At 31.6% G+C, this 18,712-nt stretch overlaps 2 protein-coding genes and 1 long non-coding RNA gene across 3 annotated transcripts in view; 1 reads left to right on the top strand and 2 right to left on the bottom strand.

Moving 5' to 3' along the window:
• The window catches only part of LOC126878485 (cytotoxic granule associated RNA binding protein TIA1-like), a 383,419-nt gene that overhangs the window by 168,627 nt on the left and 196,080 nt on the right, over positions 1-18,712 (bottom strand). The window lies entirely within an intron of this gene.
• Positions 4,001-5,274, bottom strand: LOC126878482 (uncharacterized). The gene has a single exon (XM_050641232.1). It carries the CDS (start codon positions 5,234-5,236, stop codon positions 4,022-4,024), a length of 1,215 nt encoding a protein of 404 aa, XP_050497189.1. The 5' UTR covers positions 5,237-5,274; the 3' UTR covers positions 4,001-4,021.
• LOC126878486 (uncharacterized) lies at positions 10,988-16,976 on the top strand. Its single transcript, XR_007695674.1, has 3 exons — positions 10,988-11,486; positions 11,545-11,739; positions 16,796-16,976. It is a non-coding gene; the product is annotated as an uncharacterized LOC126878486 (long non-coding RNA).

Here is an 18,712-nt window from a genome sequence, read left to right as displayed (position 1 = left end):
GTTCCAATAAACTTATCATCACATTGGTCTTACCACAATTTGAAGGACCAACTATAAGACATCTAATAGTTGAAGGAAACAAAACTCCATGCTTTTTAAATTTATTCTCAATTGGCTCCAATAAATTATTCTCCACATCAAGCGTAGTCTTTTGTTTTACAAGCTTCATGTCTGGTATCAATTTGAAAATAAATGTGTTGTGCATCTATTAATAAAAGACCATTTTTAATTTTTATTATTTATTATCAACATTTTCTACAATATTTATACCAATAATGAATATTAAATACATTGTTTAGAGCACATTGCAAATTTTCATTGGTATGTTGAAAACACGTATGAGCTTTAAAAATATGTTTCATAGTTTCATCTGAAAGTATATTAGGTTCATCTTCTACACAATCAATGCGGTTTTCCATGAATTGTTCCAAATATTTCTTTGTTTCATGATTTCTCACCAATATTGTTTCATCCAGTATGTTGTCGTGTAAAAATTTTGAGATGTCTTCATATTTTAGATGAGTATCACAATGCCACGATTGCCAACTTAAACCATGGTTTTGAACAAATTGTTGTTCGATACATTTCATATACGATTTATTTACCATAGCTTCTGTTACTGGTAACACAACCATTCTGTGTATCATCTTTTCTGTAGTAGGATCTAAAATAGCAATTTCCCTGCAAAGAAAGACATCTTCCGCAGGAAAAGAGAAACCTTGGATATCTACAATGAACATGTTTTCACTCTCGATATTCTTTAACAACCAACAAAATCTTGCAAGTGGAATGTCTTTTAAATATTTTTCTATTATCCCCACTTCTTATATTACATCACTTTTATTTATCCAAGAGTTGTGAGAATCGTCAAAACCTAGCCACTTGACAAAAACTTTGTTTCCTTTTTTCTTCAATATTTTTTCTACTAAATAACTATCTTTGTGTTTAACTTTCTGCAATTGCTCTTTATAAAATCCTCCTAGAATTTCTTCACCTCTATAATCTTTTAACAAGTATGTAATAGGGTTCCCAAGTTTTATTTTATAAACAATGAAAATTTCATTAGACCAATTTGGATTGTATTTCTTGTCAAAAACTCCTCGATATTTTGAAATGCGTACATGATCACCGATATGAAATTTTTGACTTTCCAAATCAACCATTTTAATGTGATTGTATACAGTATTCAACAATAATTTTTCATGTTTCTTTTTAACATCAACCGGTTTCATGCCTATTGTTGTGTGAACTTTGTTATTGTATTCATTAACAACTTGATGTAAATTATTAATCCATTTGTAGTTACCATTGAAACTAAACTGTTTCCAAATCTTTGATTTAATCGTGCGAATAACTCGCTCAGCAATCGCAGCCTTTTTCTCACTGTATACATTGTAATGATTAATGTTATATTTTTTCAACAATGTTTTCATATATGGATTAAAAAATTCCGTTCCCATATCTGTTTGAAGATTATTTGGTGTTTGTTCTTTAAACACATGCTCCATACATTTAGCTACTTCGACACCTGATTTATTTTTCAGAGGTAAAGCCCATAAAAATTTTGAGAAACAATTTATTACAACCAAGATATATTTGAAATCTCTGTTTGTATTTGAATACTTTTGCATATCAATCAAGTCAGCTTGGAATAAATCATTAAGAGATTTTATAATAATTCTTCGTCTTTTAAAGTTAATTCTTGCAGGTTTGTGTAACTCATTAACAATATCTCTTTTAACAGACATGATATTTATTCTATAATGTTTGCCTCTTTTAGTTCTTCAATAATTGAATTTATTTCATTTGTATGTCCTGTATGCCCAGCTAACTGTGATGATAGTAATAACCTCAATCTAGCTACAAGTTCGTTTGGATCATCCCAGTGGACGTAATCTATTTTATTGTTGTTTACTTCCATAAGTAGTCCTTTACCTTCTGTTATTGGTGCAATTATTTTTTTATATTTTTTTAATTTACTACCATCTATCTGTTTACTTGATAAATAATGTCTTCTGTGAGCATTCGTAGCTACAACTATTTTTGCATAGTTATTTACATCTTGATCTGTAAAATTAGCTGGGTGTTTCTTAAACAAAAGCTCATATAATCCAGACGTACCTTTATATCTTTTGTTTTTTAAAAGAACATCAGCACCATCTATGTTGATTTCGGAATTCCCAATCAGCAGCTTTTCAGATGTTTCATCAAATCTAACTCCATATTTATGATCAAATTCTTTATTTAAAAAATCAGCCTGCATCTCTGTAATATATTTCCTAGGTAATGGATCATACTGATCCAAAAAAAGTGTACGTTCCTGGTTAGCTTCAAATCGAGTTTCAGAGTTTTTATCATTTTTAATCTGTTCTTTTATATCATCCACTTCAATGTTTTCTAATATAGAGTTTTTAATATCACTTGTTTCATAAATTTCATCATCATCCACTTCAATGTTGTCTCCTTCTGCTTCATCAATTTCATCATCCACTTCAATGTTGTCTTCTTTGATTTCATCATCCACTTCAATGTTGTCTTCTTTGATTTCATCATCCACTTCAATGTTGTCTTCTTTGATGTCATCATCATTTTTAATGTACCTTAAAGGTTCATATTTGGTTGTTTCATTTTCAGAACCTGAATTCTTATTCAACTTGGTCTCAATATTTTTTAAGTGTTTTGTAATTGGATTAAATAAATCTTCTTGGATTATTTGTCCTTGCTTTAGTTGTCTCAATTTACTTTGAATGTTTTTTCGTTTAGTTATAAGTTGTCTCTTTATATCCTTATTCATTGTAGGGCTCGCAACCTCTGAACAGCTTTGAATCAGGTCTCGAACAGGTCTCGATCAGGTCTCGAACAGGTCTCGATCAGGTCTCGATCAGGTCTCGAACAGGTCTCGATCAGGTCTCGATCAGGTCTTGAACAGCTTTGATCAGGTTTTGATCAGGTCTTGATCAGGTCTTGAACAGGTTTGATCAGGTTTTGATCAGGTCTTGAACAGGTTTGAACAGGTTTGAACAGGTTTCAAACTGGTCTAAATATATTTGTTCGATATCAGAACAGTTATGAAATTATTTATTGTGTACATGGTGTTAAATAAGTATTACACAAAAAAAAAAAAAAAAAGTAAATATTTTTATTGAGAAACAATTATTTATACAAATGAATACATTTTTAATGCCCTATAACGGATCCTTGAGATTCCATAAGAATGATGATGATGATTAGGAACGTAGGTAAAGTTTAGTTTATGTTGGGGTTTAACCGTTCCATTTTTATAAAGATATTCTATAGCACTTATATCATCGTTGCTCAGTTCTTGAGGACGGCGTTCTAGATATAATTTATTCATTATCGAATTGTAGTTTCGGTTATCGGTTAGCCCTAAATAGTGACCAATTTGGTGCGTTAAAACCAATTGCAAATTAAAACCTGGTGTCTCAAAGTCGTTTAGTTTTAAGTTCCATAAAACATTTTTTAATATATGTATTTCCCCACATGGAATTTGATTATTCAACGTAGGAACTATTGTATGGGCTATTTCATTTCTAACATTTTGAATGTCAAAAAATAACTTACATTCCTCGGCTGGTAAACATAAACCTGTTATTCTATGGGTATGCGTATCAAATAAAATTGATAGCTTTGGTGCTTCTTCTGCTGTACAATTAACTTGCTTAAACTTAATTCCACTTGCATTGCTCCATGTATTGATAGCTTTATGGACTACTCTAGTAATTGAAGAGTCTGCATTTAAAGTACACCATGTTATTCGTTGCCTATTAATAATAAATGGTTCTCTAAAAACGTTAAACGCAAAACACACATTTAACAATGCGACGAACCAAAATATTTTGTGTAGTAACATCTTTGATGGATTTTATTCATTTAACTGTTTATGAGATTGTTACCGGCTTTTATATCATAAAATTGTAGTGTCAGCAAAAAAAACAATATTTTTTTTTTAAACTTTTTATTTAAAAAATTACATATTTATTTCACAATAGATAAAATACAGTTAAAACATTTGAACTACATTAGTTAGCGGATTATAATTAACAATACGGTCATGTATAATTATACAATAAGCTGCTGTATTAACTGGTATATTCTTATTGGTTTCAATTTCTATTCTCATATCAACACTTCCCGACTTAACTGATTCATTTTGTCTGCTGCAGTCAATAACAAATATGGGGGCAAAAGAACCAAATTGCTCCAAACTAAGACATGGATCTCCAACTTTATAATAGTACGACTGTTGAAATTGTGCATACATTTCATATGCAATGGCATACTGTTTCTTATCAAAGTTCAAGTTCAAATTGTCATACGGGTACATTTCAGAATTTAGAAATAGTTTTAAGTTTGTAATATTACAATGATCGAAATGGCTCGCATCTTCTTTTATGGCATTCTTTTTGGCAGTCTGTAAAGCAAACAAAACAAATCGTGGTCTTTCTAGTAGACTAGTAGTTTTTACGTTCCAGTTAAATTTCATTGTTTGTGGTAGTAGCGGAATTTCATGATATTCCCAACTTCTGTATGCAAGTTCTAAATTAGATCCATTTTCAATAAATTTGTATAAACGTAACTTTTCCGAATCTGACACTTGAATATGCGGCATTTTCCATATAAATTTAAATATTTCAATTTTTGGTTTTGCATTTTCCATTGTAGACGTCACTGCATTTAAATCTGTTGAACTTCTTATCAATACAAGTTCCTGGCGGATGTTAACCAGGATTCGAGTATAATCTTCTGAAAAACCAAGTAACAGTTTGAGTGGAATACACGCACTAAAATTTCCTTTTGCGTCAGTTGTTATTGATGATGGTTTTTCATAGTTCCAGCCTATACTTTTGTATCGGTTAGATTCACTTTGCGTAAACGAAACATAGTTTTTTATTGTCGTTGTTATACCTAAATTTCTCACTCTATCTATTACACAGCCTCCAATTTCATATCGTATCTCATCAAATAAATACATCAAACCATTATTAACAAAACGCAAAGTAGTGCTTTCTTTCCCATCATCCGTTAGACGCCCTTCAATATACAGATAACTCTCAGAAGGTAAGGTGTATATATCTTGAGTCTGAATAGGTATCCTTATTTCATCACAATGGTTAAAAGTTGCGTTGGCATAGGGTAAATGACTATGCATTTCTCGACTCACAACTGAGTTATCAACCAATACATGACCTCCAATATTCAAAATGTTAAAACTCATATTCGCTCTTTTTACAAGTACACCTCAAGAAAATCCTAAGTATTCTAGTATTTATAAAAAATCTAATTCTGCACCAAGTATTTCTTATGCTTTTCTTTTTTCCTGACGTTGTTGTTGTTGTTTTTTATTCTAAATCCCAGTGAGGTTAAAAATACTTTGTTTTCAGTTGTCAACTGTTTGAGCGTCTGCTTATCACTAATATTATTGTCAAAACTTTTAGTATTATATACACTGTTCACACCTGGATTAGAGTTATAAATTACAACCATTATTATATTTTTTTTAAATGTAGTCTTAACGTAATAACTTCTCGTGTGAAATTAACAAGATTACCATCCTGGTCAACTATTTTAATGAAAATTTCATCAATATATCTATTTGTGACAGGTAGATAAATTACTTTTTTTGGAATTTCAACAATTTTGTATCCCGGTAAGACATTTGGATAAAACATGTGAATGATATGACCTTGATTTTCATTGACGTATGAATTAGTGATTAGATTACATTCCACACAAATAGAATTAACCTTTGTGATATGCACAGGATTCTCGGCTACGTGAGTCTTTGAAGGTGAAAGCCGTTTTGATGTAAATCCCAATAAGGAGGCAATTGTATGTGGTTTTTCAAAATGAATTACTTTGTTGCTTTTTATTTCACATTTGAGTGTATTGTTATTAATTCTCATTTCCAGACTTGTAGGTTGTTCACTATGATGATGTTTTTTAGCCACACTTTTTACTACGTTTCCTTGCAGTGGTTTCTGTATTATATTTTTATCAATTTCTGTATCATCTTTACCTGGTGTTTGATCTAATTTTAATTCTAATTCAGTTATTTTTTCAGTTAAATATTTTGAAAGATCATCAACTTCATAAGCACCATGTGGAATCGTTATATCGTGACCATTTATATAAAACTTGTTGTTTGTTTGGTCTATATTTGGAATTGTATTGTATGTCATAAAATCAATTAAACCCAGTACATACTGTTCATTTTCGTTTAAAATAATTGGTGGATAAATTTTTGTTGATAACACCGATTCTCTTCCAGATAACACAAAAGTGAACGACATGTTCAAACGGAGATCATACAGTAAATAAAAATTATTCTTTTAAAACAGGTATTTATTTAAAAAATCTAAACACAATTGTCCACAATTTACAGTGTTATAAGATTGATAAATTTTATGATTATATACAATGTGACAATAGCCATTTGAATTAAAGTATGATATAGCTTCCATAGGCGGTCTCAAGTTTCCAAAACTATCAAAATACACAACTTTAGATTTGTTCTTCTTGTACGCTGTCCAATGAGTTCCAGGACCGTCTTTATTATCTAAATTAATAATTCCACTCTCATGTTGCCAAATTTTTTTCGGAAACGCGTTTCTCATAAATACACCTCTGAAATATGGAATTTTCATTAATTTTGCGTATTTTTGTAACTCTACATTTGTCAAAGCATGTTTTGGAATATTTATTTGATCCGCCTTCTTCATAAAAAAATACCCATTCCACTTTTATATGGTTTCAAGTATAAACCTTTTCCAATTGCTAATGCTTCCATTTTACGATTATGACGTTGTTTTTCAAGTAAATCTTCTTTAGCTGCTTTTGCATCGTTTATCGTCTTCACGATGGCGGAGGTACCACCGGCAATAGTGCCCAAAGCGCTTAATCCTGCAAATATGGGTATTAAAGGTAATATACCTCCAGTTTTCGGAACCTGAATTACTCGACCACGTGGTTTTTTTATGTTCTTGTAAGATTTCACAATTCGCAATGCTTGTTGAATAGCTTCCCTTAACGTTCTTGGTTTGCTTTCCAATAGTTTCTTTCTAATGTCTCGAATTACTTTAACTAAACTGAAATACTTTTGTTTTGGAATTTTAGAACCTTTTTTCTTAGAGACCTTCCTTTTAGAGGTCTTTCTTGTCTTTTTCTTACTAGCATTCATGTTAACAGTTTCTAATGAACTAACTGTATTGTGCATTTGATCTGATTTTATATTCAAATTTCATGTTACTGTCCTACGGGTATATAATAAGCGTATTCAGCGACATTTTGTCAGTCAGTAATTAATATGTGTCTCGAGGTGTACACGCTTAACCCGGAAGATTTCTATTCAAGACTTTCAACTTTTAACAATTGGAAGGGGAAGAAATCAGAAGTAGAGTTAGCTGCTTGTGGATTTTACTTTCTTCAAGTAGAAGATATAGTTAAGTGTTTCAAATGTGGTGTAGAAATATACAAATGGGAATCAAATGACAATATAATCGGAGATCACAAAAAATTCAGTCCTGATTGTACTTTTGTAAAAAGAGTGTATCCTATTTTTCTTAAAATCAACAACAATAAAGAAAATTTTGAGTGAGGCCTGTACCTGTAAAACATAAAATTATGCCTGTACCTGTGAAGTATAAATGTCCAAAGTGTGGAGGAGAGACTGATATACCTAATTTAAATTGTATAAATTGTGAGTACATAAAATTATTGAAATCGAAATCTGGTGCTAAGAATATACCAAGTAGTATGTTTGGGGAAATGTGAGGTTATTTGTTTAAAGAATAGAAAAAATATATATATAAACACTTATCTTAGACTATTTATTTACTAATTTGTAAGTCGTTGATGAAGATGTTAAACGCTGCCATTAATAAACTACCTTTTGAGCTGCACATCCCTGGTGGATATAGGTTTTGTGGACCAGGAACCAAATTGCATAAACGATTAGCAAGAGGAGATAGGGGAATAAATGGGTTAGATGAAGCGTGTCGTGAACATGATATTGCATACTCTCAAAATAAAGAGTTATCAAAACGACATGAAGCTGATAAGATTCTAGCTGAAAAAGCTCTTGAACAGTTTCGATCAAAAAATACAGCATTTTCTGAAAAGTTGGCAGCACTTGGTGTAGCTGGAGCAATGAAAGCAAAAGTGAAATTAGGTATGGGTCTTAGTTCTGTTAATTATAAAGCTGTAACAAAAAGTTGTACTAAAGAATTAAATAAATCTAAAGATATGTTAGAAAAACTAGCTGCAAGTATAAACCACTGTACCTTATTACTACAGGGATTAACTATTTCAAAATCAAGAAAACGCACACAAAATGTCAAGCATAGAAATAAGCAGAAAATACAACAAAAGCTATTAAATCACAAAAGAGCAAAACAACAAATTTTAGATGATATGAATGTAGACATTTCAAATGAGTTCGCTAATGACTCTATAAACAGAGGAGACACAAGAGAAAAACGAAAAATAAATGATGAAAATATCGTTATTGATGCTAAAAAACAAAAAACTGATGTAAACGAAATATTGAACAATACCCCTAAACGAAAACGTGATGATAATGATACTACGTATAACCAACCAAATAAAAAAATAAAATACAATGTATAGTTTGATACCAACTCATTTATTAGTAGCATCATGTCTTTGAGTGAGTATAGACATAAAGTTGCACAGTTTCAAGAGAAAGTCATTGAGTTACAAAAAGATATTAAAGTATATCAGGATTTAAGAAAAATTATTAAACAATTAGAGAACCTACATATTAGTGATAGAACATATCCACTAGGACATATTCAACCATGGACGATAACAAAACCACCAGCGGAAACATAGTTCACCTTTTTGACCTGTAAAAATGTAAATTTTATAAACAATGAAAACTTATTTACATCAAAGTTCACCTTTTTGACCTGGAAAAATGCATACTTATTTACATCAGTTGTTCACCTTTTTGACCCGTAAAAATGCAGTTATCATTTATATTGACGTCAATCAGTAAAACAAGATGATTTTGAAAATTATAATTAGCTACATTTTGCAGAATAAAAATCTATTTACGTACGACTTAACCTTTTTGATATAAAAATGCAGTTACACTATATAAATTGAATCCGATGTGTGAATTGCATTATATCTACCACAACTGAACATAATGGGTCTTGAAAACGTTGTAGTACAGTTCCACCATCAGCAGCAGGTTAATGCCGCTGACCGATTAAACGAGGAGGAACGGAGCAGGTATGCAGGTGTCGTTCCTACAGTTCAACCACCACAGGGGCGTCGCCGGATAATAGAGTTGCACAACGACAGAGACTTTCCAATTGGGACAAGAGAGCGGCAGTTACCTTTTCCGTTGGTGGAGCTGCATAGGGTTAATTTTAGTTAAGTATATTGTATAGTTTGTATTGTTTCTAATTAATAAATATTTATAGTTATTTTTTGTTTTTCTTTTCTACCATTAACTTCCCTCAAACTTTTAGATTTGGTACGTTGCTTTTTCTTTAAGTTCCAAATTTAAAACATTTCTATCTGGCTAGGCTAGGCTAGGCTGGGTTGGATACGACTAAGCAAGTCACACAAGTTCTTTTTTTTACTCACCAACACCTACAAAAACAATTTTAAAGTCTCAAATTTCGATCACCCTGTACAAATTTAACTAAAAGAAGAGGAGATGAAGCGATAAGCGATGAGTTTTGCACTCGATATACAAGGTGGTCAAATACACAGCCCTCTGGTCATTGCCGACCGCTTCTTTTACTTCTTCATAACATTTAAGACAAAGAAAATACAGGTGAGACAGGTGACAAGGTGACAATTCTTCGGGAAAGAAGAAGAGATGTAGAGATAAGCGACCACTTCTTACAACCCTCTGGTCATTGACGATCACTTCTTGTAATTCTTGTACACCCCCAAGGTCAAAGGAGGCTCTTCTGTCCATCAGCTTCGGAGACCCTGATGGACAGGTTACCAAAGTGAGTTAGAACCCCGTCTGCTATACTACTCAAGTCCACTAAACTTAGGTAATAATGAATTTAGAAAACTAATGAACCACGAAGTAACAGAACTTTTGAAAGGAGGAGACATCATCAGATTTATTTAAGTACAGAGTATAAGATGGATGGGACAAATAGAAAGGAGAAATCCAGAAGCCGTTATCCAGAAAATTACCAAATGGAGACCTGCATCTGGCAGACCACGAGGAAGACCAGAAACCAGATGGGAGAACCAGATAGTCGAGGACCTTAAGAAGATTGGAGTTAGAGAATGGGTCAACACAAGCAAAAACAGGAACGAATGAAGAAAAATTGTAGAAGATACCAAGTCACACAACCAATTGTAAAACCAAAATGTTAATGTGGACTGATTCACCGCGACAAATGAATCGAAAGAGCCCAAAGAGGGCGGCTATCACTCCGCTAGGAGTGTAGATGCCACGATGATGATGATTCCTGCCCATACGTTTACTTTTTGAGGATGCTAAGGGTCTGCCTCAGTTATCCAATGAGAATTCTGTTTACTCCAATATCTGCAGTTTTGTCGATTCACTGTTACATATAAACAGAACGTATCAGAAAAAAGGATGAGGCATGGATTTTGATTACATAAATCTTGCATTACTTCCAAAACTGCATTTGGCGATCTGCATCATCCTTATTTCCTGGACATTATGAATTATATACAGATGATGTAGTATGTCTTTTTTAGTAGCCGTAATATAGACCTTTTAGAAATGTTTATGTCAGCTGCCTTAAATTAATTTCGCAACTCCGCTCAAACAGTGTCACATTTAAAAAAAAAATAAAAACAAAAATGTATAAACATTTTCAGTTTCTTTGCAACACAAAAATGCAGCAGATGCATAATACTCTGGTTAAATCGGAGAGTGCAGGAAGAGTCTATACTGGTTTCGGAGGTCTTTTCCCCCTCATCAGTAGTACCATATCACAAGAATCTACAGGTCGAGCAAGTCTCGTAAATTTCACGATTGCGAGCCACGCTTCACGCAACCGTGTTTGCGTACTTGTGTTTCGAGTTGCGTGGTCGTGCGGCGTTATATTTACCAAATTTAAATATAATCGTTTTCAAAATTAAATCAATATGTCAATATGGCTACTGGGTGTAAAAGATAAATCTTATTCTATCTGTTCTTAATGAGTTTTAGATAATTTTAGTTGTATTTCTTTGTAATTTTGTGTTGTACAAAGATTAATTTAACATTTTCTCTGGAAGTATTAATTTAGAAAGATAATATGCTTCATTGGTGTTGTGTTGTGTTTTGAAGTGTGAAATGCAAAGTAATTGTGATAAAGTCAAGATAAAGTTCACTTTTAAACTGAACTAAATAAGGTATCTGAGAGACAACAATGGTTAAATGCAATACAATGTACAGGTTTTACTAGCGAAATGAAAATTTTCCTGTCCTGTCTGCTGTAATCATTTTATATCTGGTAAGTTACAATTACAACAGTAACGATTTTTGAAGATGTTAACATTTTAATCTTATAGGAAAATCAGCCGACTTAATCGATAATAACAATCTCCAGATTGGGTTCCTTCAATAAATATGGTCTATAAACACAATGAAATAAGTTCCCCAAAATCTAAAATGGAGTGGTATCAAAGGAGAATTAAAGTGAAAAATATTCATATTGAAATTATTTATAAGGCACTGGACTGTCTTAAATTCTACAATAATACTAGGTGGGTAAATGATTTTAGACATTTTTCATTAAGAGTAGATTAAGATTAAGTAGATTTTCATTCAGTAGATTTAAGACTTGTTTACACAGGTAGAGTAATGATGCAAGTACTTGATAGAGTAGAGTAACTCTACCTGTAAAAATGCTCAGCACAGTAGAATAGCTGGTAGAGTGTATAGTTGGAGTTAAAGTAGAGTGACTAGCAACCTATGGCAAAGTAACTACTCTATGACCACCACTACTGCCAAAATGTCTACTCGGCTGCACACTCTACCCATGGAACACGCTCAATTATGGCAGAATAGAGTAGGTAGGAGAGTACATGGGGGCGCTGTCATTCTGGCTGGAATTGTGTTTTGTGTAAATAGTGAAAATGAAGTTCACCGAAGATGAAACTTTAAAACTTGTAGAGCTATAATACGGCGAATACCAGTGTTTATGGAATTTAGGTAGTGTATACTACAGAAATAAAAGTTTGCAGCAAGCTGCGGAGGATGAAATCGTAGAAAGAATGGCAAAGGGGGCTTTGGAGTAAACGAGCTTAAGCAAAAAATTAAGAATTTAAGGTGCACTTATAATCAAGAGTGTTTAAAAATACAAAAATCGGTTTCACTATACTAGCATCAGTACAGGGTGATCAGTTAAGGGTAGCGAGCATCCATATCTCATAAGATATTGGTCGTATAGATTTGAGAAAAAAAAATCATGATAAAAGTCGCCAAGAGAAATTGCTGGAAATTATTTTCGAGTTTGAGGCATAGTTTCGTCCGCTAGAGGGCATAACAACCAACACAAAGTAGAAAAATGGAATGTTTATAGAATTTTGTCTAATGAAAGTTTATCGATGATATCATTTTCATATTTACAGACCATTTCCCTACATTTTTTGTCTAAAACGTTTTGTTCTATCTATCAAAATAAAGCGGTGGGGGAAGTTCAATTGTTTTTTTAAACAAACCAAGGTTTCTTCCGTTTCTTTTGACCGATTTTAGCAAACTTAGGCTCATATGAAAGAGCATAATTTGCACTACAAAACGCTTATTTGGTTTTGAATTTTTTACGTTTGCTGTCGCCGCTAGATGGCGTTAACTGAAATGGTAGCAAATTTTTGAGTTTTAAAAAAAAAACAAATGTAATGGTATATTAATTTTTATATATTTTAAAAGAGGATAAATTTCTCTATAATTTAATGAAAAGAATTTATTATCTACCTTTTTTTGAACCGTTGATATTGACCAAAATATAATTTTATTACATTAAAAAATGGCACGCCACTGTTTTTTATCAAAATAAAAATCAGTTTTGTAATCTCTTATTAGTTGCTAACAAAAAGAACCTCTTGACTTTTTTTCGTTAGACAACCGGTTTTGGATTGAGAAAATAAGATATGTTTACATGGGGCGCCCATATCTCGAAACATTACTAATTTACTTTTTTTTTCAATCTAAAACCGTTTGTCTAACGAAAAAAGTCAAGAGGTTCTTTTTGTTAGCAACTAATAAGAGATTACAAAACTGATTTTTATTTTGATAAAAAACAGTGGCGTGCCATTTTTTAATGTAATAAAATTATATTTTGGTCAATATCAACGGTTCAAAAAAAGGTAGATAATAAATTCTTTTCATTAAATTATAGAGAAATTTATCCTCTTTTAAAATATATAAAAATTAATATACCATTACATTTGTTTTTTTTTAAACTCAAAAATTTGCTACCATTTCAGTTAACGCCATCTAGCGGCGACAGCAAACGTAAAAATTCAAAACCAAATAAGCGTTTTGTAGTGCAAATTATGCTCTTTCATATGAGCCTAAGTTTGCTAAAATCGGTCAAAAGAAACGGAAGAAATCTTGGTTTGTTTAAAAAAACAATTGAACTTCCCCCACCGCTTTATTTTGATAGATAGAACAAAACGTTTTAGACAAAAAATGTAGGGAAATGGTCTGTAAATATGAAAATGATATCATCGATAAACTTTCATTAGACAAAATTCTATAAAAATTCCATTTTTCTACTTTGTGTTGGTTGTTATGCCCTCTAGCGGACGTTTGACAAACTCGAAAATAATTTCCAGTAATTTCTCTTGGCGACTTTTATCATGATTTTTCTTTCTCAAATCTATACGACCAATATCTTATGAGATATGGCCGCTCGCTACCCTTAACTGATCACCCTGTACTATACTTGTACTCTCCTCATGTGAATGGTATCAAGCCATTTTTGGTAGAGTACTACCACTACTCTACTCTCCTCAAAACTCTACCCATGTAAACAAGTCTTTAGAAACAGTGGAAAATGAGGTAGCTAGTAGAGTAGTAGTAGAGTAAAATATACTGGTTTAGCAAATTACAATGTTTTAAGGTAATACAGTAGCGATAAACAGGTAGTCAAAACGTGTTCCAAGATTGTCACTGTAATTTTGAATATTTTTTCGAGGCATTTGGCACACGTATTCGTAAAATAATAAAGAATGGCGGTACAGAGCCCAATTTGAAAAATATATTAATATGTGGAAATTACTCTGTAATTATACAATATTTAAAAAACGAGCCTGTACCGCCATTAAGAAGAACAAAAAAATACACTTTCTTCAAATAAACTTTTTTATCCGATGCCTAGATTTTGTGTAATTTTGGAACTACTAATGAAATAAAAAAATTTAGTAGTTCCAAAATAACACAAAATCGGATAAAAAAGTTGTATTTGAAAAAAGTGTATTTTTTTGTTCTTCTTAATGGCGGTACAAGCTCGTTTTTTTATATTGTATTTAATTACAGAGTAATTTCCACATATTAATATATTTTTCAAATTGGGCTCTGTACCGCCATTCTTTATTATATTACGAATATGTGTGCCGAATATCTTGAAAAAATATTCAAAATTACAGCCGCAATCTTGGAACACATTTTCGCTACCTGTTGATCGATACTGTTTCCTCTTAAGATAGTTTTAATAGTTATTTATGATATAAGTATTAAAAGTACAATTTTAAGACGCGCATGTGAAAGTTAACTTGAAAAAATAATTTTATTAATGTTTTGACTTCCACATCAGATGTCATTGTCAAAATACAAAATATTCATTATTATTAGGTTTGTTCTAGCAAACAGTCAAACTAGTCAAAAACCATCAGCAAACAGTTGGTCAGTAAAAGAACATAATGCAGTCACCACCCACATAACAATTTCATGTTCTTAGTAGATTCATAGAACATACTTTTCAGAAAATGTATATACTTAGAATATGCGTAATTACCATTGCTAATGTGCAGAGCATATACTGAGTATATACTACATTACAGTACTTAAACGTTCTATGTATATACTTAGAATGTACTACCGCACTTCTTTTCAGTATATACCAAGAACATACTTTTTAGAAGATTCTAAGGAGGTGCTATAAACCTTCTATTTATATACTTAGAATGTACTATCGCACATATTTTAGTATATGGAAAGAATATTCCAAGGAAGTGCTATATACCTTCTAGTTATATACTTAGAATGTACTATCGCACATATTTTTAGTATATGGGAAGAATATTCCAAGGAAGTGCTATATACCTTCTATGTACATACTTAGAATGTACTATCGCACATATTTTTAGTATATGGGAAGAATATTCCAAGGATGTGCTGTATTTCTCAGAAGTATGTTTTCAGCATCACCCAATCTCATCCTATAGGTTCTACCAAAGAATACTAACACACCCACAGGGTGTGTTAGTATTCTTTGGTTCTACTAATATATTATATTTACATATTCTAATTGCATATGAGAATGTAGATATTACATTCTACAATATTACGTAAAAAGTAAGTATAAAATATATAAACTTTAGTTAGTTATATAGGTACCTATGTATAATAAATATTATATGGGTAAGTAGCCTATATATAAAATATAAGTAATATATTTAGTTATTATGTGCACATCAAAATAAAAATGCTGCTTATATAATTATATAATAGCCAAATATATTATAATATGTATGTAAATTACTAAAATTTATAGGTATCTATATACATTATACATACTTTTACTTACTAGGTATTTAGGAAATATTGAAGTACCAATATGAATTTATTATTTTCAAACTGCTTTTTATGTTCTTAAAAATGTTTTAGTCCTTGTAGCTAGAAATACTTGGTCCTACCTAACATCGTAGACATAAATGCATAACTGTACTGGAAACTATTTTCATATTTTGCTCTTTTGTTACCCACCCCCTTCCCTTGTGCAGGTATAAAATGCAATGCAAGGGTCAGAATGACAATGAATGGTCGTTTCCGGATTCCCGAAAATTATTTTACTTATGGTATAAACTACTCAAATCAAAATGGTATATTCATTTCAACTGAAAACGAAACGAGAATTTCTCATTTTTCTTCACAATAGAATTAAGTTTTAAACTTTTTACCATAGAATTAAAACGGTTTAAAAAAATGAATTAGATAGTTCAGTAGTACCTACTAAAATACATAAATTTTATTAATTATTCGAAGTTGATAATCTATAGGCTCGCATTATTCTTCTTCCTATAGGTAGGTACATACAGTATATTATTTTTTAGATATTTTAAAAGTATATACAAGTAGGTATGTGTTAAGTATATACTTTTGCATATACTTACGCATATACTAAGAATATTCGATTAAGGTATACTCTAAGAATAAACTTTTACGAACATTCCGAGATACTACGTACCCGAATGTGCTCAGTATATTCGGTGCAAGAATATTCTTTGAGGCACATGCAAAGAACATGAAATTTAGAATGTTTTTTATGGTACATGCTATGCTTGTACTACGCATATACTAAAAAGGATATACTTCGACGAATGTTGGTAGGATATGCTTAGAACATGATGCGAACATCATTGTTATGTGGGCAGTGCGATCCCCTCTACTCGCGCTGGTCCACTATTCGCTAATGGTTTCAAACTGATGCTAGAACAAACCTATTATTATTATGCATATCATTATCTGTAAATAATATTTCTTCTGATTGTTAATTGTAAAGGATAGAAAAATTACCATTTATTTTATTTTTTTTAGAATCAGCTGAGAGAAGTGGTCTACAAAAAACCAGGAAGGAAACGGAATATGTGGCTACGAAAGGCAAAAGAAAGGTTTACAAAGCAAATGTGACACATTTTTTTGAAATATTTAGGAATATCAGTAAATTGCATTAAAAAATGTATGAAAAGATTTTGTTCAATAAAAATGTTTATATTTATCAAGGATGTATTATTTGGTATGGCCACATATCGTCAGTGATGTAATAATACATCCTATCTGTTTTTTCATGAGTTTTGTAAGAGAGACTAAAAACTTGTCTTAGGGTCACCTCCTGTTTTCATATATTTTTTGACTTGTTTTGTAGTAAATTAAACTATCTATGAACTACAAAACAAGTCAAAACTTACATATGAACACAGGAGGTGACCTTAAAACATGTTTTTCCATCTCTCATACAAAACTCATGAAAAAACAGATAGGAGGTATTGTCACATCAGCAAAAATGTACAGTGATGAGTGCCCTAATAACCGGCAAAATATGGGCAACATATTTAGTTGTGAGATAAAAAGAAATGAAACTAGTTGAGCTGGGAAATTTAGCGAAATTAACCTTTAAATTTACGTTATATTGATCCCACCTTTACACATATCGGAGGAGTATGTCAACTAAAACTGTCACTGTGACAGTGGTAGTTTCCAAACTCGTCTGATACGTCTGAAGGTGGTACACAATCAATACAATCTAAATGTATAAGTTAATATCGCTACCCAGCTCGACTAGTTTCATGTCTTTTTATCTCACTACTTAATACATCGCTTTTGTGCTATTTTGCCGGTTATTACAGCGCTCATCACTGTATTTCTGGTATATCCAGGGAATGTCTACAAAATATATTTTGAATGTCCAGAGAACATTCGTGGACATTCATGGAATGTTCCAATAAAACATTCAGGTAATGTTTAAAATGCTGACACAGGATTTTCCTGGGATGTTCAGGGAACATGTTTTCGGGGATATTCCAGGAATTTTTCAATGTCTGTGTACCTTCTATGGACCTATATGGAATATTTTGGTGTTATTACCGCCGCACTCCACTTGCGATTTGTAATCAGGAAGATTGAACACATTGTTTCAAATACAAGTCAATCCATTTGTGACTAAATAATCATGGATTGACTTCTATTTGAAAGAATGTGTTCAATCTTCACAACTACAAATCGCAAGTGGAGTCCGGCGCTTAGAGCTACTTCCTCTTCAGTATTATGTATTATACTACAGAAATCAGGAACTTTCCTTCTAAATATATGTATGCATCTTGGCCATCAAACATATTCTTCCAAACATTTTTTTAAGGGGTTACATAGGTCTTGTGGGTAAAAAAAGTGACTTTTTAAAAAAATTATATCTCGAAAACTAAAATTTATTTTTATTTATAATTGGAACATGTAAAAGTATAGTACTTAAGGTAGTCTCAAAAAAAGTTTCATCCAAAAATATTCATTTTTGTAGAGTTTAAGTTTTTTTGCGTTGGCAGCATAACTAAGTCCAGTCTCATCTGAAATCAAAAAGTTTCTTGTAGTTTATACCTCTGGCTAGAATATGAACGAAGGAATTAAAAAAAATGAAATTTGAAGATTTTACATAAGTTTAAACACATTTTTGACCCCAATTTTTCTCATTTTTAAAGTAGTTTTTTTTATAAAACAAAAATGACCTCATCTAATAAAAAATCCTTTGTTCATTCACTAGCCAGAGGTATAAACTACAAGAAACTTTGATTTCAGATGAGACTGGACTTGTTATGCTGCTCACCGCAAAAAAGGGCTGTTGTCGAAAAATTGCAGTCCACTCTACAAAAATGAATATTTTTGGCTGAAATTTTTTTGAGAGTACTATACTTTTACATGTTTCAATTATAAATAAAAATAATTTTTAGTTTCCAAGATATAATT

The sequence above is a fragment of the Diabrotica virgifera genome, chromosome 10 (genome assembly GCF_917563875.1).
Source record: "Diabrotica virgifera virgifera chromosome 10, PGI_DIABVI_V3a".
NCBI lineage: Eukaryota > Metazoa > Arthropoda > Insecta > Coleoptera > Chrysomelidae > Diabrotica > Diabrotica virgifera.
The sequence above is the reverse complement of the archived record's forward strand: the minus strand, read 5'-3'. Positions and strand labels throughout refer to the sequence as shown.